The sequence below is a fragment of the Capricornis sumatraensis genome, chromosome 9 (genome assembly GCF_032405125.1).
Source record: "Capricornis sumatraensis isolate serow.1 chromosome 9, serow.2, whole genome shotgun sequence".
Taxonomy (NCBI): Eukaryota; Metazoa; Chordata; class Mammalia; order Artiodactyla; family Bovidae; genus Capricornis; species Capricornis sumatraensis.
Window position 1 is genome coordinate 21,830,959 of NC_091077.1, and position 24,050 is coordinate 21,855,008.

At 38.7% G+C, this 24,050-nt stretch overlaps 1 protein-coding gene across 1 annotated transcript in view; it reads right to left on the reverse strand.

Annotated features, from left to right (window-relative positions):
* Positions 1–24,050, reverse strand: part of RAD50 (RAD50 double strand break repair protein) — a 113,126-nt gene that overhangs the window by 51,297 nt on the left and 37,779 nt on the right. Inside the window, exons 3-11 of the mRNA XM_068980088.1 lie at positions 19,374–19,525; positions 15,278–15,463; positions 14,739–14,943; positions 7,434–7,562; positions 7,052–7,217; positions 4,810–5,003; positions 4,190–4,396; positions 2,926–3,108; positions 1,965–2,122 (exon numbers count right to left, since the gene is read on the reverse strand). Of these exons, the coding sequence (XP_068836189.1) occupies positions 1,965–2,122; positions 2,926–3,108; positions 4,190–4,396; positions 4,810–5,003; positions 7,052–7,217; positions 7,434–7,562; positions 14,739–14,943; positions 15,278–15,463; positions 19,374–19,525 (1,580 nt within the window). The remainder of the gene's footprint in view (positions 1–1,964; positions 2,123–2,925; positions 3,109–4,189; positions 4,397–4,809; positions 5,004–7,051; positions 7,218–7,433; positions 7,563–14,738; positions 14,944–15,277; positions 15,464–19,373; positions 19,526–24,050) is intronic.

The window sequence follows — 24,050 nt, forward strand, 5'->3', positions numbered from 1 at the left end:
AAAATGAAGCAGGGCAAAAAATAATGGAGTTTTGCCTAGAGAACACACTGGTCATAGCAAACACCATCTTCCAACAGCACAAAAGATGACTATACACATGGACATCACCAGATGGTCAATACCAAAGTCAGATTGATTACATCCTTTGCAGGTGAAGATGGAGAAGCTCTATACAGTCAGCAAAAACAAGACCTGGAGCTGACTGTGACTCAGATCATGAACTCCTTATTGCAAAATCCAGAAAGCAGGGAAAACCACTAGACTATTCAGGTATGACCTAAATCAAATCCATTATGATTATACAGTGGAGATGACAAATAGATTCAAGAGATTAGATCTGGTGGACAGAGTCCCTGAAGAACTATGGATGGAGGTTTGTAACACTAGCGGTTACCAAAACTATCCCAAAGAACAAGAAATGCGAACAAGAAATGCAAGGAGCCAAAATGGTTGTCTGAGGAGGCCTTACATATAGCTGAGAAAAGAGAAACGAAAGGCAAAGGAGAAAGGGAAAGATATTTTCAACTGAATGCAGAGTTCTAGAGAGTATCAAGTAGAGATAAGAAAGCCTTCTTAGGTGAACAATGCAAATAAATAAAGGGAAACAACAGAATGGGAAAAATTACAGATTTCTTTAAGGAAATCAGAGATACCAAGTGAACCTTTCAGGCAAAGGTGGGCATAATAAAGGACAGAAACAGCAAGGTCCTAACAGAAGCAGAAGAGGTGACTAGAATACACAGAAGAACTACAAAAACAGGTCTTAATGATCCAGATAATCATGATGGTATGGTCACCTAGACAATGTATTAAAAAGCAGTGACATCACTTTGCCAACAAAGGTCCATATAGTCAAAACTGGTTTTTCCCTGGTGGCTCAGACAGTAAACAATCTGCCTGCAGTGCAGGAGATCCAGGTTTAATTCATGGGTTGAGAAGATCCCCTGGAGAAGGGAATGACTACCCACTCTAGTATTCCTGCCTGGAGAATTCCAAGGACAGAAGAGCCTGGCAGGCTACTCCATGGGGTTGCAAAGATTCAGACACAACTGATTGACTTTCATCATTTCATTTTATAATTTTTCCAACAGTCATGTATGGGTGAGAGTTGGACCATAAAGAAGGATGAGTGCTGAAGAACTGATGCTTTTGAAATGTGGCACTAGAGAAAACTCTTGAGAGTCCCTTGGACAGCAAGGAGATCAAACCAGTCAGTCCTAAAGGAAATCAACCTTGAATATTCACTGGAAGGACTGATGCTGAAACTGAAGCTCCAATACTCTGGCCACCTGATGCAAAGAGCAACTCACTGGAAAAGACCCTGATGCAGGGAAAGACTGAGGGCAGGAGGAGGGGCAACAGAGGATGACATGGTTGGATGGCATCACCAACTCCATGGACATGAGTTTGAGCAAAGTCCGGGAGATAGTGAAGGACAGGGAACCCTGGCATGCTGCAGTCCATGAGACTGCAAAGAGTTGAACATGACTTAAGTGACTGAACAACAACCTCCACACCTAAACAGATACATCATTTGCAAACGTTTTCTCCCATTATGTGGATTGCCTTTACCCTCTGTTGTGTAGCAGTTTTTAAGTATGATGTAGTCCCAACTGTCTAGCTTTGCTTCTGCTGCCTGTACTTTCGGGGTCATAACCAAGAAAGCATTGCCAATTTCAAGATAACGAAACTTGTCCCCACATTACCTTTTAGGAGTTTTGTATTTTCAAGTCTCACTTTTTACACAGGAATATTTTAATTCTTTCTCTTAGTTCTGCAAACTTTTAAGGAACAAGAAGCTCAAATCACTGTTGCCATTTTACTTAATTTGTAAAATACAGGAGAATCAAATTCAATTAATAAGACATACCATTTAATGATAATAAACGATTTCAAAACAATTAAAAAATGAAAGCAAGACATAAGAGACTTCTATTACATCTTCAAGTGTTATAACTACTTACTTCAACTTGGCAAGTCTGTCCCTAGTCTGGTTAATTTCTTTTGATTTACTATGAAGCCAGTCTTCAAGCTGTTTTTTGTTGGGAAAATATCCTAACAACGAAGTTAATTCATCACTATGCCTGTATTTTATTTTTCTGATTTGTTCATCTTTGTCAGCCTAAAGGGAAAAAAAAATCTTTTAAAAATAAAACTCAGTATCTCCACATTACATAAAGAATAAAACCAAATTTTAGATTGATTACAGTTCTAGGCTTAAAAATAAAACCAAAAATGCAAGGAGAAAAAGAAAAAAAAATATTTTTAATTTTGGCTGTGCTATGCAGCTTGTGGGATATCTCAGTTGCCTCGCCAAGGACTGAACCTGGACCATGGCAGTGAAACTGCCAATAATACTTGGCCACCAGAGAGCTCTCGAAAATTTCTTACAGTATCAGAGGAAAGAATAACAGGTCTGATGACACAAAAATTAAAACTTCTGTACGTGTATGCTCAATCTCTCAGCCATGTCTGACTTTTTGTGACCCCATGGACTTTAGCCTGCCAGGCTCCTCTGTCCATGGAAGTCTCCATGGAAGAACACTGGAATAGACTGCCATTCCCTTCTCCAGGTGATCTTCCTGACCCAGGGATCAAACCTGAGTCTCTTGAGCCTCCTGCACTGGAAGGCAGATTCTTTACCACTGAGTCACTTGAGAAGATCAAAATTTCTGTATGATATATGATAAAAATTAATAGAAATGTACATGTGTGTGTTTGTGTAAACACTTTTGTACTGTTATTTTTTGTAATTAGAGTACAGTTTTTAAGCCTGAAAGTCTATTTTATAGAGCATAAAGCTCACTTAACCCTTAAAATATAAAGCCAATACCAACTAAATACTTCATAGTATAACAACTATGAATGTAAGATAAACTGTTTTAAACACCAGAGAGTATAATTAGAATAAACAGAAGGTCATACTTTGTCTTTGTTGAGCATCTCCATCTGGGTGCGTGCTGCTGTGTGATGGTTTAGCTGCTCCATCTCCTGGTCCAACTTACGCAGGGTCCTGTCTAGGTCTGCTTTCTCATTTTGAAGGCTTATTACTTCTGTTTTTAGAGTTTCTACATTGCTGTTTTTCTCAGCCTTGCTTAGTTCACGCTCCTTATTGATAATTCAAACAAATGAACAGGTTTATACGTTTTGGGTTAAAATGATGGCAGAGTGTATTAGAAATCAGCTACTCCTCAGAATGGTCAAAATATTAGTTTGATTTTATTCAACAACAGAAAAACAGAAGGAATAAACTTTTTAAGAAATATCTTACAAAGTTACCTTACTATAAGAGTGGAGACTTAGTAAATAAATCTACAAGAGTCAAACAGGAGTGAAAATGAAAATTAGTGCAAAATTAAGAAAAATATGCCTAAGTATACAGTTCAGTGACTCTTCAGTGAATAATTAAGCATTTATCAAGGAAGTATGTAACTCACCACACACTGCCTAGCGAACAGAAAATGTGATGTGGTCCCTGACCAGTATCTAGTATCTTTCCATCACAACAGACCAATATTGTGATCAAGGGTTAAACTGACAAAAATATAAGCTATCAGTTAAGTTTGGGAGAGAAAAAAAAAAAAAAAAAACAACTTAAATTTTCAAGATGGGACCTAAAGGGGGGACTTACCAAGTTTTAGGATGCTTATTTTGCTAACAGAGACATGAGGGAAGAGAACAGATTAGGAATGGAGAAGAAATTTTGGAAATTCACCAAAGGAAGAAGTGGGCTAAGGAACTTTCTACCACAGAAAAAGTGGTAACATGGCAATAATCATATATCTAATCAATATTTAATCATAATATCTACAGTGTGTGGAACCTAGAGGGCAAATACTACTTTTTTTAAGCTGAGACAAGTGGTTCTCAACTAACATACTTGTAAGAATCACCCAGTTCTGTTTTGAACACACATTTCCACATCCCACTCTCAAGGGACTTTTATTTGAAAGGTTTAAGATCTAAGCTTAAGTATTTTTTTTAAACCTTCCTTAGATGATTCTCATTTTCAGCACACCAGGTTTCAGGATTAGAGATGGGTGATTAAGACAGTCAAATAAATTCATTTTACAGGAGACTGACAGACAAGGTTGACATTTTTATTAAAATGCCATAAGGACTAGCAAAAGATAAACTACTTCCAAATATCTTACACCTTAAAATTACTGGATTACACAGAGTATCTTACAGCTTTTGTGAGCTCCTGGTCCAGTTCAAGAATCCTGTCTGAAGAGCCTTCCAACTGCTGTAATTCGTACTTCACATTTTTCAGCTCATTCTGCTTCTTAGTTAGGATTTCTGACTTTAGCTCAATTATTCTTCCCAGTCCAGTTTTCTTATCCCTTATCTCATCTATTTGTTTTTGTTTCAGAGCTTCTTTTCGTGTGAAGTCATTCTAAATACATAGTAAGAAGCATAAGCATTAATTTTTCACAAAAAAACACCACTAAGGAAAAGTTTCTTTGATGCAAAAGTAATATAATTTGAGGAAAATACAGAAAAGCATAAAAAATGTAATGAGTATCATTCAGAGATGATTATTATTAACTATGAGCAAACTTCTTCAAAATTAACTTTAAAAAGAACTTTTACCTAAAATCAAATAAGAAACAGAGGTCTGTATTTCCTTTGTACTTTTACAATTATAAAGTTTACAGAGTTTGCGTCCATAAAGGTTTTAATTTTACCTCATAGCTAATTTTAATGAATAACATTAATCCAAAAATATGACAAAATAAGATCCACCCAAAAATTAAAACAATTCAACTAGACAATGTGATACAAACAAAAGAAAATAACAGTATTTACCAACAGTTGGCTGGCAGTTTCTGATTCCTTTTCCTGCCTCTCTCTCACAAGCTTGTGAAAATTTTTTATCTGTCTTTCACTGAATGGTCCGAGTGCAAAGCCATCCAATTCTAGCTGTGTTGCCAAAGACTGAATTAATGAATCTCTAGCTTGCATATGTTCCTGATGACGATCTGCTTGTAGTTGTAGACGGCCTTTAAAAAACATAATCATAGTAATTCTTTTATCAGTTGATTTTTTAAAAAAAATTGAAATACCTGTACATTACATGCAATTGTAAAAGAAAATAATAGAACAAGATCTCTTCTATCCTTTGCTCAGTTTCCCCAATGGTAACTATATTATTGAGATACAGTAAGAAATCCATATTTGGGAAAAAATGGAAGCAGTGACAGATTTTCTGTTCTTCGGCTCCAGAATCACTGTGGATGGTGACTGCAGCCATGAAATTAAAAGTCACTTGCTTCTTTCAGAAGGAAGGAAAGCTATGCCCAACCTAGTGAGTCAGTGAGTGAAGTCGCTCAGTCGTGTCTGACTCTTTGTGACCCCATGGACTGTAGCCTACCAGGCTCCTCCATCTGTGGGATTCTCCAGGCAAGAGTACTGGAGTGGGTTGCCATTTCTTTCTCCAGGAGATCTTCCCAACCCAGGGATCGAGCCCGGGTCTCCCGCATAGAAGGCAGACGCTTTACTATCTGAGCCAGCTCCAAAACACTCTTAGAATTTCCCAGTGATAGGGGTGAGAAAAGTATCTTTGGTTATTCACTGTAAGCCCTTTTCAACTTTACCTGAGTTTATTCTAATGAGGTGACTCTTGGAGGATAGGACTTGGTCATCAGAGGAACCAACTATGTGATTAGAGAGTCCGAAGTTTCAATATCCACCCCTCTCATTTCTGAGGAGGGGTTGAAGTCTGAGTTCAATCACCAATGGCCAATGACTTAATCAATCAGGCCTACCTAATGCAACTTATAAAAACCCTAAGCAATGACACTCAAACAGCTTCCATTGAGGTGCTGGGCAAGTCACACATGTGGAGAAGGCATAGAAGCTCAATGTCCCTCTCCCATATCTTGCCCTATGCATCTCTTCCATCTGTTTGTTCCTGAGCTCTATTCTTAATAACCTGGTAATAGTGTTTCCCTGAGTTCTAGGAAGAGTTACAGAAAATTACTGAACCTGAGAAAGGAGTTGTGGAAAACCCTGATTTATACAGCCAGTTGGTCAGAAGTACAGGTGCTAGACAACCTGGGCCTTGGGAGTAGCATCTGAAGTAAAGTGAGGGACAGTTTCATGGGACTGAGCCTTAATCTGTGGGGTCTGTGCTAATTTCGGACCAGGAATGTCAGAAATGAATGAAATTACAGGACACCTGGTGTCCACTGATAACTGGAAAATTGCTTAGTGTGGAAAAACCTATACATCTGATGTCAGAACTGTTGTTAAGTAGAAAAACAATGTTCTCTTTTAGTGATTCTGCGAAACTATAGTATATCAAATTAAGGATAATGAGACTAATACAATCCATCAATCTTCTATTTCCCCAGTTTAAACTGTATCTGTGTGTTTAAGTTTTATATGATTTTATCAGCTGTGTTGGTTCTTACAGTCACCATGACAGTCAAGATATTGAACAGTTCAAATACCACAAGAACCCCTCTTCTTTTAAAACCATAACCAGGGCTTCCCTAGTGACTCAGTGGTAGGGAATCAGCCTGCCAGTGCAGGAGACATGGGTTTGATCCCTGATCTGGGAAGACCCCCACATGCTGTGAAGCAACTAAGCCTGTGTGCCACAACTAGTGAGCCAGTCCTCTAGAGCCCGGGAACTGCAACTATTGAGCCCACATGTCCTAGAGCCTATGCTCTACAGTAAGAGAAGCCACCTCAATGAGAAGCCCGGGCACCACAACTAGGGAGTGGTCTCCACTCTGCAACTACAGAAAAGCCTGTGCAGCCCTGAGGGCCCAGCACAGCCAAAGTAAATAAATAAATAATTATGAAACCACCATCATGCTAACCCTCCTCCCATTCTTCCTCCTACTGGGTAACCCTGGCAATCACTGATCTAGATTTCTAAAATTTTAGTGTTTCAAAATGTCACATGAAATGGAAACATCTGATTTATAATCTTTTGAGACTGACTTTTTTCACAAGGCATAATTCCCTGGAGATTTATCGTTCATACAGAAAATGCATAATATTATAATACAGGAAAAAAACCAAGTAAACACTGTCCTACCCTGTTCCACAAGTAGTTCTGATTTTTCTTGATTGAGAAGCCTAGATTCTTTATTTAATTTTTCCAGTTCACGCTGACAGTCTACCAATCTCCTTTCTTTCTCCCTTACTGTTCTCTGGTGATTGTGATATAAATCATTTAGTTGCTCATCAGACCCTTGAAAAACCTGTGTAGAACCAAAATAAAGTATAACAAGGTATCACACTGAGGTACAAAATATGAATCAGAGCTTATCCAATATCCTTCCTTTTAACATAAACGTGGAAGTAACACAAACATCAAGATGTCTATGTTTGGGAACGAGTGACAAAATGGGACCAAATGAAGTTCATTACAATAATCTCAAAATTCTGAAGAAGAAAAAAATTCCACCACCACAAACCTTTTCCATTTTCTGTTCCAGTTCACTATTATCTTTTTCCATTTGCTTCTTTCGGCTTTCCAAAGCTTTAATTTCATTGTCAAGTCTCATTATTTTAGAGAGATTTTGTTCAATTTCTTTTAGACGATTCTGAAAATAAACACCCTGCATAAGTAAAATTCACTATAGTTTACACTGCAAATAACTGAAGATAAATAACATGTCCCACGGCCAGTCACTTAGTCACATCGCTATAAAGGGAGCACAGAGAAACTGAGGATTTTAGACACTAAGTAACTCATGCAATTCCTTATAGCTCATAAAGAAAAGAAGGAAATAAACTCCCTTCTAACTCCAAAGCCCATCCCCTACCTTCATCGCCTCTCACAAAAGTCATTCACTCACTGGGTAACTGGAGTCACATTATGTAAAGTACCACATTTTAAGAACTTAATCCTTAAAAGGCTAATTATTTATTAAAAAATAAATTAGAACTATTGAGTGGATTAGAAACTCATGCTGCATCACAAGAGAAATGTGACAAATGATCTCAGTGGCCTGCTTCTAGCAACAGCTGGCTGCCTCACCTCCTAGGAATATGGGTGACCTGGCTCACAAAATTCCCTCCTTGGATGATGCTGGGGATATTCTTCTGGTGTTTTCCTCTACAGTTCTAAGGCTGACCAATTTCTCTTCTAAGACACTTTTTAAACTAACACATTACGGGTATCAACTGTAAGCTTTCATACCTGTACCAAAACACATCCTCAACTTCAATGTCATTTACTAAATTATACTAAGGTGGCTCAGCTGGTAAAGAATCTGCCTGCAATGCAGGAGACCTGGGTTCGATCCCTGGGTAGGGAAGATCCCCTAGAGAAGGGAATGGCTACCAACTCCAGTATTCTAGTATTCTGGCCTGGAGAAGTCCATGGACTGTGTAGTCCACGGAGTAGAAAAGAGTTGGACGTGACTCAGCGACTTTCACTTCACTGATACCGTATCTTATGATTTATGTATTAGTAGGTAATGTGTTATCATCATAGAAACGTCATTCACTTTGTTCACCAATGCTTCCCCAGCACATGTAACAAGTGTTTCGTATGTTAGCTGAATGAGAGATTAAAAAACAATTATCAATAACAGTCATAGCTATCAGCAATGGAAGACTTGCTCTACTGCAGACACTGTACTAAGTGCTGCTATATATTCCCTCTAATCATTATGACACCTAGGCAAAGTGGGTTCAGTTCCAGACCACTGCAATAAAGTGATCACTGCAATAAAGCTAAGTCACACAAATCTTTTGGCTTCACAGTGCATATAGAAGTTGTTTATACTACCATGTAGAAGTGTGCAATAGTATTACGTCTTAAAAGAAAACAATGTTCATATTTTGATCTGTTCCCATGAATCATGAATATTCTTAATGGCATCTAGAACGGTAAATCCTTTCCAGAAGGTTTTCAATTTACCCAGATCCATCATTGGAATTACTATATATGGGCAACTATAGCCTTATGAAATGTATTTCTTAAAAAGACATGAAAATGAAAAATGACTTCTTGATCCATGAGCTGCAGAATGGATGCTATGTTAGCAGACATGAAAACATAAATCTCATTGTACATCTCCATCAGCACTCTTGGCTGACCAGATACATGGTTGATGAGCAAAATTATGGAAATTTTGAAAAATAAATTTTTTTTCTGAGCAGATCTCAACAATGGGTTTAAAATATTCACTGAACCACGTTGTGAATAGATACACTGTCATCCAGGTTGCTCCATTTATAGAACACAGGCATAGTAGATTTAGCATAATTTTTAAGGGCTCTTAAGATTTTCAGAATGGTCAATGAGTACTGGCTTCCACTTAAAAGTCACATGCTATGTTAGTCCCTAACAACAGTCAGCCTGACCTTTGAGGCTTTGAGGCCAGGCATTGACTTTTCCTCTCTAGCCATGAAAGTCCTAGATGGTATCTTCTATCAGTATAAGGCTATTTCACCTACAGTGAAAATCTACTGTACAATGAAGCCAACTTCATTCATGGTCTTAGCTATGTCTTCTGTATAACTTGTAGCTTCTATATGAGCATTTGCTGCTTTACCCAGCACTCTGAAGTCTTGGGAGACAGCATCTATCCTTAAACTTTAGGAACCTCTGGCTACTTTCAAACCTTTCTTCTGCAGCGTCCTTACCTCTCTCAGCCTTCACAGAATTGAAGAGAGTTAGGACCTGGCTCTGGATGAGGCTTTCACTTAAGGGAATGTTGTGGCTGGTTTGATCTTCTATCCAGACCACTAAACTCTCCACATCGCAATAATGCTGTTTCACTTTCTTATCATTTATGAGTTCACTGGAGTAACACTTTTAATTTCCTTCAAGAACTTTTTCCTTTGCATTCACAAGCTGGCTAACCACCTGACATATGAGACCCAGCTTTTGGCCTGTGATGGCTTTTGATATGCCTTCCTCATTGACCTTAATCATTTCTAGCTTTTGATTTAAAGTAAGAGATGTGTGACTCTTCCTGTCTCTTAAAGATGTGAGAGGCCCTTACAGGGTTAATAACTGGTCTAATTTCAATAATGGGTGTCTCAGAAGAAGAGGGAGAAAGGGGAATCGACAGTTGGTAGAGCAGTAAGAACACATACAACATTTATCGATTAAATGTGCTGTCTTAAAAAGAAACTTAATGAAGTACAACAATAAAATTTGCTGTCTTATATGGGTGTGGTTTGTGGCACCCCAAGACAATTACAGTAGTAACACCAAAGATCATTGATTACAAAATACCAGAATAATATAACAATGAACAAGCTTGAAATACTGCAAGAATTACCAAATGTGACACAGAGACACAAAGTGAGCAAATGGCGTTGGTGATACAGTGGTGAGCACAGGTGTCTTCCAAAATGAGCAAATGCTCTTGGAAAAATGACCCCAACACACTTGCTTGACATAGAGTCACTACAAAAAAATCAATTTAAAAAAATCAGTTATCTACAAAGCACAATAAAGCAAAGTGTGCCTGTACATGCTAAGTACAGCAGGAGACTCAGAGGACTTGTACAGAGTCCCATACTTCAAAATGGGAGATGACACTGGGAGGCAAGGCGGTATAACAATTAAGACTATAGGCTCTGGGAGCTGGAATGATTGGACATCTATGTAAAGAAGTAAATCTCAACCTCACCTCATACCGTATTAAAAAATTAACCTGAAATATACTTAAATATAAGAACTCAGACTATAAAACTTCAAGAAGAAAATTTTTATGACCTTGGGTCAGGCAAAGATTTCTTAGATAGGAAACAAAAAGCAAAAGCTATAAGAAAATGTTAATTTTGATGAAGTAAAAATCTCCTTGGAAGAAAAGCTATGATCAACCTAGACAGCACATTAAAAAGCAGACATTTTGCTGACAAAGTCCATACAGTCAAAGCTATGGGTTTTCCAGCAGTCATGTATGGACCTGAGAGTTGGACCATAAAGAAGGGTGAGCACCAAAGAATTGATGCTTTTCAACTGTGGGGCTAGAGAAGACTCTTGAAGTCCTTTGGACAGCAAGATCAAACCAGTCACTCCTAAAGGAAATCAACCCTGAATATTCAACTGGAAGGACTGATGCTGAAGTTGAAGCTCAAATACTTTGGTCACCTGAGAAGAGCTGACTCACTGGAGAAGAGCCGACTCACTGGAAAAGACCCTGATGCTGGGAAAGGCTGAGGGCAAAAGGAGATGAGGGCGACAGAGGATGAGATGGCTGGATGGCATCACCAACTCAATGGACATGAATGTGAGCAACCTATGGGAGATAGTGAAGGACAGGGAAGCCTGTTATCCTGCAGTCCGTGGGGTGGCAAAAAGTCGGACAGGACTAAGTGACTGAACAACAACAGCAATCAGACATTTATTGATTGCTAAAATAAAAAATAGTACCATTAAGTCCTGATAAGGATGAAGCACAACTACACTCTTAAAACACTGTTATAAGACTACCAAAGTGACACTCTGAAAAATAGTTTGGCATCTAAGGTAAAACACACACTTAATATATAACCTCACAACCCACTCTGAGGGAGTTACCCAAAAGAAATGAAAACGCATCTCCAAATAAAGACCTCTATACAGAAGTTTATAGTAGTTTTATTTGTAATAGCTAAAAGCTGTTAATAACCTAACGTCCACCAACAAAAGAACAGATGAACAAACTGCAATATATCCTTAAAATGGAATATCCTCAGCAATAAAAAGGAATGAACTACTCAAACATGCAACAACATAGATAGATTTTAAAGTATTATGCTAACAGACACAAAGGCTACATAATGCAAGATTCCACTGATGTAGCATTCTGGAAAAGGCCAAAACACAAAACAAATTAGTGACTACCAAAGGCTGGGAGTGGAGGTAGCAGACTGGCTACAAACAGACTTGAAAGAACTTTTGGGGGTGATGGAAAGTTTCCATATATTGACTGTACTAGTAGCAGTAATACTGCTGTATTCGTTTGTCCAAACTCATCAAATAGTAACTACAAAAGTGTGGATTTTATTAAAAGTAAATTATATTTTGATAAATCTGACCAAAGGAGAAAAGTATGGGTTTAGGAATCAGAGAGGCCTAGAATTAAATCCTAGGTTTACCCCTTACTTCCAGTATGAATACCTGTTTTTCTTGTCTGAAAAACTTCACAGGGTTACCACGGGGCTTGTATAATATGTTTTAAAGCATTCTGATCAGTGACTGGGCATACAGAAAGTCCTTCATGAATGTGATCATTCATATCAATTGTGGGGAAAAAACTGTATTCAGAAAATATATTGAGCAGTCTAACAAAAAGAACTGGATTAATTCTCAATGGCAACAAACAGGAATACCTCTGTTACTGTAACCGAGGAGTTTCTACTTCTCAGAAACTTGTCGGCTTCCATCAGTGTTTTCACTGTGCTGCAGCAGCATTACCATTATCTTGGCTGGGGCTTCCCTAGCGGCTCAGTGAAGTCTGCCTGCCAATGTAGGAGGTGTGGGTTTGACCCCTGGGTCAGGAAGATCCTTTGGAAAAGGAAATGACAACTCACTCCAGTATTCTCGCCTAGGAAATATGGACAGAGGAGCTTGGTGGGCTACAGTCCAAAGGGCTGCAAAAGAGTTGGACACAACCTAATGATTAGACAACAACAAGGATTCTTCATATACTACAGATAAAAGTTCCTTGTCACATATGTAACTTGCAAATATCTTCTCCCATTCTGTGTGTGGTCTTTTTGCATTCTTGATGGTATAGTTTGCTGAACAAAAGTTTTTTGTTTTCATGAAGTCCAATGTATCTATTTTCTTTTCCTTTCTCAATTGTGCCACAATCACCATCTTCAAGCTCTTAAAGAACCTATGTTTAAACTATATCATTCACATTGCTACAGCTCTTCATTTTACTTCTTTGTAATCCTAACTATCTTTCAAAATACATTCTTTATTTCTCCAACTAGACTACTAGATCATTAAAAACAAAGTCTAAGTCTCTGGCTTCCCTATCCTCAAGAGAACAGGGCTCCAAAATCAATGCGGATGGTGACTGCAGCCACAAAATTAAAAGACACTTGCTCCTTGGAAGAATAGCTATACCAAACCTAGATAGTGTTTTAAAGCAGAGACATCACTTTGCCAACAAAGGTCTGTATAGTCAAAGATATAGTTTTTCCAGTAGTCACATATGCATGTGAGAGTTGGTCTATAAAGAAGGCTAAGCACTGAAGAATGGATGCTTTCGAACTGTGGTGCTGGAGAAGACTCTTGAGAGTCCTTTGAACGTCACGAAGATTAAATCAGTCAATCCTAAAGGAAATCAACCCTGAATATTCATTGGAAGGACTGATGCTGAAACTGAAGCTCCAATACTTTGGCCACCTGACGCAAAGATCTGACTCATGGGAAAAAAAACCCTGATGCTGGGAAAAATTGAGGACAAGAGAAGAAGGGGGTGACAGAGGATGAGATGGTTGGATGGTATCACTGACTCAATGGACATGAGCTTGAGCAAACTTAGGGAGATAGTGATGGACAGAGAAGCCTGGCATGCTGCAGTTTATGGGGTCAAAAGAGTTGGACATGACTTAGCGAATGATCAACAACAACAATCCTCAGGAGTACCTAGCAGAGTGCTACGCACGAAACAATAAATACTCACTAAAGGATGCATTCATGTCAACAGGCACTGCGACAGAAAACCAAGCTACTTTCAGATTACAATTCAAATATCTATACCAGTATTTATAAGAGAGTTTTAAAAAAACCAAATCAATAATTTAAAAAATTTTAAACTTTCCTCTGCTACTTTAAAAAGCCATTTAAAAAAAAGTTTTTTTAGACCAGTAATACCTTAAATGGAAAGGACACTACTGTCGTTCTCTGCACCTGTAGCTCCAAACATAGTATATACCCTGACACACTGGAAACACTTAATGGATGCTTATGAAATGAATGAATAGGATTCTGTTAAAGTCTTGCTTACAAATCACAGAATTCAGAAATCTCACTCATTTGTAAATATATCAACATGCTACACATCAATTTCAAATTCTGCACAATGTCAAGAACATCATACAAATTATAAAAACTGCAAAGAAAGACCTGTTAATTTAAAAATAATCTCTTTTGGACTTCCTTGGGGGTAGAGTGATTGGGAATTCACCTGCCAATGCAGGGGACACATTCAATCTTTGGTCCAGGAAAATCCCACATGCCACGGAGCAACTAAGCCCACCCACCATAACTACAGAGCCTGTGGTCCAGGGCCTGAGAGGTGCAACTACTAAGCCCACAGCCACAGCTACTGAAGCCTACCTGCCCTAGAGCCCATAAACCACCAACTACTGAACCGGCATGCTGTAACTACTGAAGCCCATGCACCTACAGCCTGTGCTCAAGAGAAGCGACCACAATGAGAAGCCTGTGCACTGCAACAAAAAGCAGCCCTTGCTCACAGCAACTAGAGACAGCCTGCATGCAGCAACAAAGACTCAGTGCACCCGTAAATAAATGAATGATTAAAAATTAATCTTAAGAATACAGAATTGTAAGGTGGAGTCATTACACTGTTAAAAACTAGTGACATGACTCATTTAATGATACTACAAATTTGTTTACTCTCAAATGCAAGATCTTCAGACTGAACACAGACCTAAGACAGAACCCTAACATATAGTCTCTGATCATTTTTTCAAGAAATACACATACCATTCACAGAAAAATAAGTACTTTTAGGGTAAGAGATAGATAAATGGTGACCTTCTCCTTAGCATACAAGAGATCAAATTACCTTCAATGGATCAAGTTCATTCTCATAGGATTTGACAATTTCCCTCGAGGATGTTAACTGGGCTTCCTTACTAGTAATCTGATCACGAATCTCACAAGCTTTTTCTTTGTTTTGCTTCAGATATTTTAGTTCTGTTTGACATTCTTTTACTTTCTGACCTTGCGTCTGCCGTACCTGCCGAAGTGTTTCCAAGGCTTTTATGTACCTTTGAAGATATTAAATAAAAATCAAATTTCTTGGTAAGCATACTATAGTATATTCAAACAATGGATATTATGCAGTCATTAAGATAACATTTACAGAGTTTTTAATAACTCAGAAAATGCTTATGACATAACAGTAAGTACAAATGTTACATATATTCTGTCAACCAAGTGAATAAAGATGCAAAGAAAGAAAACTGAAAGGAAATATGCCCACTGGTTTCCACTGGATAAGTGGTATAATTGCTGACTTTCTGTTTAGAAAAAGAAGCATCCAAATTGCAATTCTGGCTCAATAACTTAATGGACTACAAAATCTAATTATAGGTTACAAACCTTGTTGCTGAAAAAATCTCATCAAACTTTTGCTTCAAAGCCTTTCCTTCACTTAAAGGCCAATTCGAGTCTTCTTGGTGACAGAAAATGACATTATTTAGCACAGATTTGGAAACCCCAAGAGAACTTATCATCTCTCGGTCAATTTCTGCACACTTGGAGCTGAGACTGACCTTTTCACCATGCCTGCAGAAAAGGATAATCAAGAATTTATGTAAAATGGCATTCAATTGTATCTAGTCTGTTACTTAATTAATTCTTTGTGCCCGTACTTACAAAAAAGCCAAAAAAATCCCCCTCATCCATCCCCAGTGGATGGCCTTCTAATAGTAAAAAGTACAACTCTCAAATGTTTCAGTATGTAAAAGTGAAATGAAAAAGTATGTAAAACAGGGTGGTAGGGAACAGGTGCTAGAATTGTTTTTTTATGTAGCTGGAAAACATTTATAGGCAGTACATAAAAGAAAATAAACTATCTTCCATCCTCAAAATTTTAAAATACGGAAAATAAGAGATCAAAAGAATAAAGCATGATGATACACAGCCGACAGGCAAAGGTACTTAAAAAAATATTGACACTGTGTCGATTAGATAAGGGACTGTTTAGTAAAAGACACAATAAAAGGAGTGTAAAGGCAAACCTTAGTGATGCCCATCCAAATAAATCCTAGGAAGATTCTTAATCAACAGACCTAAGTTCTAGGGTCACAATGACAAAACAATCAAAACAGAATTGCCTCAGGGCCTTTTAAATAAGTTCCCTATTTCATTACACCTGGGGCCAGGAGCATCCCTAGCCTTGGATTCCAAGTGATTTCTCAGTACCTTTCTTCAGAAGGGTAAACTGACCTTTTTCCTTCAAACCTTCTGTCTTGTATACAGTCAGTAGAGGTAACGTCTGTCTTTACTGTCATTTTTTTATGTATTCTGAAAATGTTACACTGAATGTACTGAAAATGTTTTGTAGGGGGACAGAATGGACAAAGACAGATCAGGACGTTGTAGGCGGCTTTCTAACGGGGAGCCAAGGGGGAAAGGATCATGAGCTTGGTTTTGAACATGTTGAAACTGAGGTTTCTTTGGAAGAACTGGGAGAAAATGAAAGAGACAGCTCAGTACATGGGTCTGGAAACAGAGGTCTACTCTAGAGACATTCATGTATGAGTCACCTGCAAATACATATGAATATGTTATAGGTAGTTAGAATAGGAAACAGGAGTCCAAAATGGCGGTGGCTAAAAGACAAAGAAGGGACAAGCCTGTGAAAATAGAACAAAGGAAGGTCAAAGAAAGGTCCACCGGAGCGAGGACTTCAGGTAGATCAAACAGCACCCCAGCTAGCCCAATTTGCATAGGGCAGGCCCGGGGGGAGGGAAAACATATAAAAAGAGGAGCCAAAGGGCTCTCTCTCCCTCCCTCTCCTGCACACTGGCATGCTCCCCCACTCTCTTCTCTTCACGTCTTTGGGTCGGCATGCCCTCACACCTCGAGGATTCTCTTGCTATTTTCTAAATAAAATAGACCTGTAACACCGATTTGTCTAAGAGCTATAACACAGTCTGTCCAAGACCCGAGAGCTTGATGCGCTGAGGGCTTTAACGTCCATCACTCCAAATCTTTGTTGTGACAGAACAGAACCGAGGAGCATACACTCGCCTGACAAGTATGTACAAATACAAATGAAAAAGAATGAGAATGTAGAGCAAAAATAGGAGAGGATCTAAGACAGAGCCTATGGAACTCCAAACAACTGACTGGGTAGGATGTGAGTCAGGGAGAGAAAGAGGCAAAAATATTGTGTTATGAAATGGAAGTCTAGAAAAGAATTTCCAAGAAGTGATTAACAGCTACCATTTACTGAGTTGTACACAGACCCTCCAGGACAGTTATATTCGAATTCCTGGAATTTGTAAAGACGTTAGTTTACATGGCTAAGTGGACAGTTCCTCATCTGACTTTATTTTTGGAAATTGATGTTAAGTGTATTTGATTACAATTTTCAACATTTTAAAATATTTTCAAATTACACATAATAAACTTCACATATTAAAACTGTACAATGGCTTTTACTTTTGAAATATGCATATAATCGTGACACCACTGCCACCGTAAAGACAATGAACATATTTATCATCTGCAACATATTCATCATGTCCCTGTGTAATTCTGACCTTCCTCTACCCCAACCCCTACTCTCAGCCAATGACTGATCTTTTTAAACACTACAGATTTACATTTTCAAGAGTTTTATATACATGGAATAAGTATGTATTCTATTTTGTCTGATTTCTTTGAGATTTATCCATGCTGCTGTATCAACAGATCATCCTTTTTTTTTTTTTTTGAACTGCTTAGTAGCATTTCACTGTACCATCTCACTTTAAATAGAGAGATTATCTAGGTGGGCCCAAGGTAATCACAGGGGATTAAATGTGGGAGAGGGAGGCAGAAGAGGAAATAAGGATGATGCGATAACTCTGCTCACTGAGGGAGACTTTCATGATCCAAGGAATGTGGGTGGCCCCTGAAACATGAAAGTGGCAAAGAAACACATGTTCCCTAGGGCTTCCAGAAAGGAACAAAGCCTCGCCAATACTTTGATTTTAAGCCAGTGAGATCCGATTTGGACTTCTAAACTATAGAACTATAAGATAAGTTTGCACTGTTTTAAGCCACTAAGTTTGTGATTTGTTGTAACAATCACAGAAAACTAATGTGTCCCAGTGACACATTAAGCATTTTATGTCCTTTACTTCAACCCCTAACACCTTTCTAAGATATCTACAGTGATAATGAAGCCATACTTTACAAATTAGAAAAATAGAGACTCACTGCAAGGTCTATTTGGTAAAGCGAAGTGAAGTGAAGTTGCTGAGTCGTGTCTGACTCTTTGCGATCCCATGGACTGTAGTCTACCAGGCTTCTCTGTCCATGGGATTTTCCAGGCAAGAGTACTGGAGTGGGTTGCCATTTCCTTCTCTAGGGGATCTTCCTGACCCAGGGATCAAACCCAGGTCTCCTGCATTGCAGGCAGACTCTTTACCCTCTGAACCACCAGGGAAGCCCAACAGCATTATTCTAATTAATACAGAGGTTGTGACAGTTGTAGCTGTTTCAATATAAGAATGGGGCAAGAGAAAGAGTCAGAAGGAAGTGAAGAAATGGAGACAGTGAGTATCAATAACTCTTCTGAAAAAACTGACCATAAAGGGGAAGATGAAGACAGACTGTAACTGAAGTGAAATGAAACCTGAGCTTGCAGGAGAGACCTGAGTGTGTTTAAAAGTCACCGTCTCTAGCACATAATAGGTGCTACACATTATTGGTTAACAGATTATTTAATTAGTTTAACAAATTAATAAATGAAAGGGATAAGATAAGTAATTCGCTCAATAAGGATAAAGCTTTGAACTCAGGGCAGCCTAATTCCAACATCCAAACCCATTTCAAGATGATACCTGCCCTTAACAGAATGACAGCAGCTCAAAGGGACAACACGCTTCCCTACCTATCTGCTTACCTCATCTTTCCCTACAGACATGATTACTAGCACTTTTCACTCATTCAATCTGTATTTGAGTGATTATGCACCTTCAATTCAGCAACTGTCCATAAATTTACTCAAATGAATGGACCATTATTACTAAATCTTTAATGGGATCACTGTTTAACTGACAAATAGTATCAAATAAAAAATTAAATGATGATAGTGATAAGGCTGTACAGGTGCAGAGGTAGGATGAAACTCTACTTTCTGCTCAGTTGTGCTAAGAAACTAAAACAGGTTTAAAGGTAAAGTCTGTTTAAAAATTAATAATTTCCATTTTTAATAGATTAAAAAACCAGACTGCAAATCCTTTGGTGTTTTTTTTTTTCCAAGCAAACCTTGTACCAGGTTTTTGGTCCAAATTGTGTATTTTATTAACCCATATGAGTGTATTTCTGTAAGCATAGTTATGTTGAAATAGTTTTAAAAAGCAAAAAAATAATTAATAAGTTCCCTTAAAATAAACTTAAAATGTAGAAGGAAAACATACAGGTTTGTAGACCGAAAGACAAAAAGGATCAGACACTCAAATATAAAATAAACACCTACTTTGTTCTAGTAATGACTCCTTCCAAGGTTTTAAATTCTGTCTTTTTGCTTTTCTGAGTACAAAGCATAGATCTCTGCACAGCCACAAGTTCTCCATTGACATCACGAAACTGTAGACGAATCTGGGCTCTAACATCTGTTTCTTGAGCAACCTTTGAAGGTAAAAAGAGGAAAATCATGCTACCTTAATAAGTATCAGAATATTACTTCTAAAAAGAAAATATTCAAGCAATTTTACTTATCAAAAATTTTTTAAAATGAGATTATTATATGCAGGACCACAAATAACCAAAGAACACTGAGAAAGAAAAACAGAGCTCCCTGACTTCAGACTATACTATAAAGCTACAGTAATAAAAAAACAGTATATAATGACACAAACACAAACCTATAGATCAAGTGAACAGGCTAGAAAGATCAGAAATAAACCCATGTACCAATGGTCAATTGACCTATAACAATGGAGGCAAGAATATATGATGGAGAAAAGGCAGTCTCTTCAATAAGTGGTACTGGGAAAATTGGTGTGTGACATGTAAAAGAATGAGATTAGAACATTCTCTAATACCATAGACAAAAATGAACTCAAAATGGAGGAAAGACCTAACTGTATGATCGGATACAATAATACTCTCAGAGGAAAACTGCTGCAGAACAATCTTTGACATAAATCGCAGCAGTATCTTTTTAGGGCTACCTCCTAGACTAATCAAAACAAAAACAAATGGAACCTAATTAAACTTCAAGGCTTTTGCAGAGGAAAGGAAACCATAAACAAAAGGAAAATTCATCCCACAGAATGGGAGAAAATATTTGCAAATAATGTGGCTGACAAGGGATTAACCTCCAAAATATACAAACAGCTCATATAGCTCACTATCAACAAACCACCCAATCAGAAAATGGACAGAAAATCTAACTAGACATTTCTCCAAAAAAGACATACAGGGGAGCAATCAGAATGGAAGAGTAGTAGGACTTGAAGTTTACCTTCTCCCACAAACATCAAAAATAAATCTACATGTAGAATGATTCTCACAGAGTATCTATTGTAAAGCTGGCAGAAGACCTCAGACTTCTGAAAGGTTAAGAAAATCTCCACATACCCGGGTAGGGAAAAAGAACAAAAAGAAATAGAGAAAGGAATCAGGATGGGACCTGCACCTGTGGAAGGGAGCCATGAAAGAGGAAAGGTTCCTGCACCCTGTGAACCTCCCTCACTGGCAGGAGATTGGCCAGGACATAAGGGGAGTTTCTGAGTCTCACAGAAGAATGTGCAGCTCGTTTGTACAGTCAGGCCAGAGGGAAAACTGCACAGATGGTCGGTGCTGCCAAACTGCACTCCCTAGCCTGAGCTGCTCTTCTGTTGGTGCGGACAGGGACTGAGTGCTGACAGGCGGGCTTCAGAGATGGGAACTTAAGAGAACTGCGGTTGGCCCTGCAGAAACAGCCTGGGGAGCATGGGGCTGGAGCGCGAGCCAGTCTGAGCTCAACTCAAAGGAAGCCTGGGCGACCTTAGAGGCTAGCCACCATTGTTTAGGGGGTGCAATGAGAAGAGGGGTAGGACTCGATTACAGCCCTTTCCCCAGTGTGCGTACTAGTAGCGGACGGGACACTGCCAGCAGCATGGGCTTCTAGTGCTCTTCAGCCCCCACCAATTCCATTCCAGACACCAAGAATGGTTACAAGCCCCCACCACCTCCCTTCCAGAACCCAGAGCAGTCACGACCCCCTGCTGCTGCCTGTGCAGACTCCAGAATAGTCACGAGCCACCTCCGTTCCCATCGCATGCCCCAGGGGTGCCCCTGGGCCACCACTGCGAACCTCAGGACTGGGCAATAAGCTCCTGCATCTGCACACTCCCATCAAGGGGATAAAAACCAGTACACACTGAAGAAAGAGGCTCTAGGCATCCATACTAGAAAGTGCCCTCATATCAAATGTATTAATCCTACACAAGCTACAAAGGGACAACCCCACATATAAACAGCCCTCCAAGGCCACAGTATATAACTAGTTTTCCTAAACTCTGAGTAAGAAAAGTGTAAGTAAAATGAAGAAGCAGAAGAACCATTCTCAATTAAAAGACCAAGAGAAATCCCCCAAAAGAACAATGAAACAGACCTCTTTTAATAAACATCACCTTCAAAAAGGAGGTAATGAAAATACTGAAGGAATTAAGAAAGGCTATCAACAGAAATGCAGACTACTGTAAAAAGAAATAAAGGACTACAAAGAACCAAGAACGATTAGAATATTCATTTGCAGAGATGAAAGCTGAGTTAAAACCAATGAACAGCATAATAAACAATGGAGAATAATGAATAAGTGACCTGGCAGATAAAATAATGGAAATCACTCAATCAGGACAGCAGACAGAAAGGAAATGAAAAAAATGAAAGCAATATAAGAGACCTGTGGGATAGTAAAAGGCATGCAAATCCACCAGTAAGATGGCTACCAGAAGGGGGTCTAAAATTATCTGAAGTAATCATGGCTGAAAACTTCCCAAACCTGTAAAAGCAAACAGATATCCTGCTCTGTCCATGGGATTCTCAAGGCAAGAATACAAGAGTGGGTTGTCATGCTCTCCTCCAGGGGATCTTCCCAACCCAGAGACTGAACTCACATCTCCTCTGACTCTTGCACTGCAGGTGGATTCTTTACCCACTGAGCCATCTGGGAAGCCCTAACAGGAAGCACTGCTGCTGCTGCTAAGTCGTGTCCAACCCTGTGCGACCCCACAGACGGCAGTCCACCAGGCTCCCCCGTCCCTGGGATTCTCCAGGCAAGAACACTGGAGTGGGTTGCCATTTCCTTCTCCAATGCATGAAAGTGAAAAGTGAAAGTGAAGTCACTTATTCAAGTCCGACTCAGCGACCCCATGGACTGCACCCTTCCAGGCTCCTCCGCCCATGGGGTTTTCCAGGCAAGAGTAGTGGAGTGGGGTGCCATTGCCTTCTCCAACAGGAACCACAGGAGGTCCCAAATAAGATAAACCCAAACAGATCTATACTAAGACATATTATATAAAAATGGCAAAAGTTAAAGAGAAAATTCTTAAGGCAGAAAGAAAGAAACAAAGATTTAATTATAAGGACCCCCTCATAAGGCTGCCGTCTCTGGGGTCACACAGAGTCGGACATGACTGAAGTGACTTAGCAGCAACAGCAGCAGCAGGTTTATCACCTGCACAGAAACATTACAGGCCAGAAGGGAGTGGCAAGATATACTCAAAGTCCTGAAAGGGAAAAATTCACAACCTAGAATACTCTACCCAGCAAGACTATAATTTAGAAAAGAAGACAAGATAAAGAATTTCTCAGACAGGCATAAACTAAAAGAACACAGCACTACGAAACCTATCTTAAAGGAAATATTGAAAGATCTTCTCTAAATCTTTAAAGAAAAGAAGAATCTATAAGAGAAAATCAAAACTGGAAAGTAAATCACTTAAATCATTACACATATAAAAAAATTAAAAACACTTCTATTAAAGTGATGATAACACAATGAAGAACAAAAGGATGGACATGAAGATGTCGAACAGGACATCAAAATCATAACACGTGGAGGAGGAAAGTGAGAAAATGTAGTTTTCTTCCTAGAATGTCTTTCAGCCTATATGACTACCAGTCTAAGAGAAATACATAAGGAAGGGGTTGACATACTTGAAAAACAGGGTATCCACAAATCAAAAAACATAAAATAGATTCACAAAAGCCAAAAAGAACATAAGTATAATACCAAAAAAAAAAAAAAATCATCAAAGCACAACAGGAAAAACAAAAAGAAAGGAACAAAGAAGAAACATAAAATCAAGAGGAAAATGCGGTTTAAAATGGCAATAAATACATATCTATCAATAATTACCTTCAGTGTCAATGGACTAAATGCTCTAATCAAAAGGCAGAGTGGCAGATTGGATTAAAAAAAAAAAAAGAGCCTACAATATACCTAAAGATAACCAATTCAGGGCAAAGGACACACATAGATTCTAAGTGAGAGGATGGAAAAAGGTATTTCATGTGAACAGAAATGACAAAAAAGCAGGGATTACAATACTTGTATCAGACAAAGAAGAATTTAAAACAAAGGCTGCAGGACTTGCCTTGTAGTCCACGGGTTAAAAACTCATATGCCAATGCAGAGGACAAGGGTCTGATCCCTGCAATGGGAAGACCACACAGGCCGCAAGGCAGGTAAGCCTATGTGCACTACAAATGCTGAGTCTGTAGCTCTAGAGCAGAGGCTCTTCACGCTGAATGAGAAGCCAGTACACCGCAACTGGGGAGGAACCGCTGCCTGCCTTAAACAGAGAAAGCCCCTGCACAGCAGTGAAGACCCAGCATGTCCAAAGAGAAATAAATGCGTATGATTCAATTCCTTTTAAAAAGGGGCCATAAAGAAGATAAAGAAAAATGCTATACAACGACAAAAGGATCAATCCAAGAAAAGGATTTCACACAACATATACAAGATACAAGCATCCAAATACATACATACTAACACACATACAGGAAGAAACTGACAGGAATACAATAATAAGAGACTATCACACCACACTCTCATCAATGGACACATCTTCCAGACAGACTCAGTAAGGAAACAAAAATCCTAAATGATACAATAAAACATTTAGGCATAAATTATATTTTCAGAACATTACATCCAAAA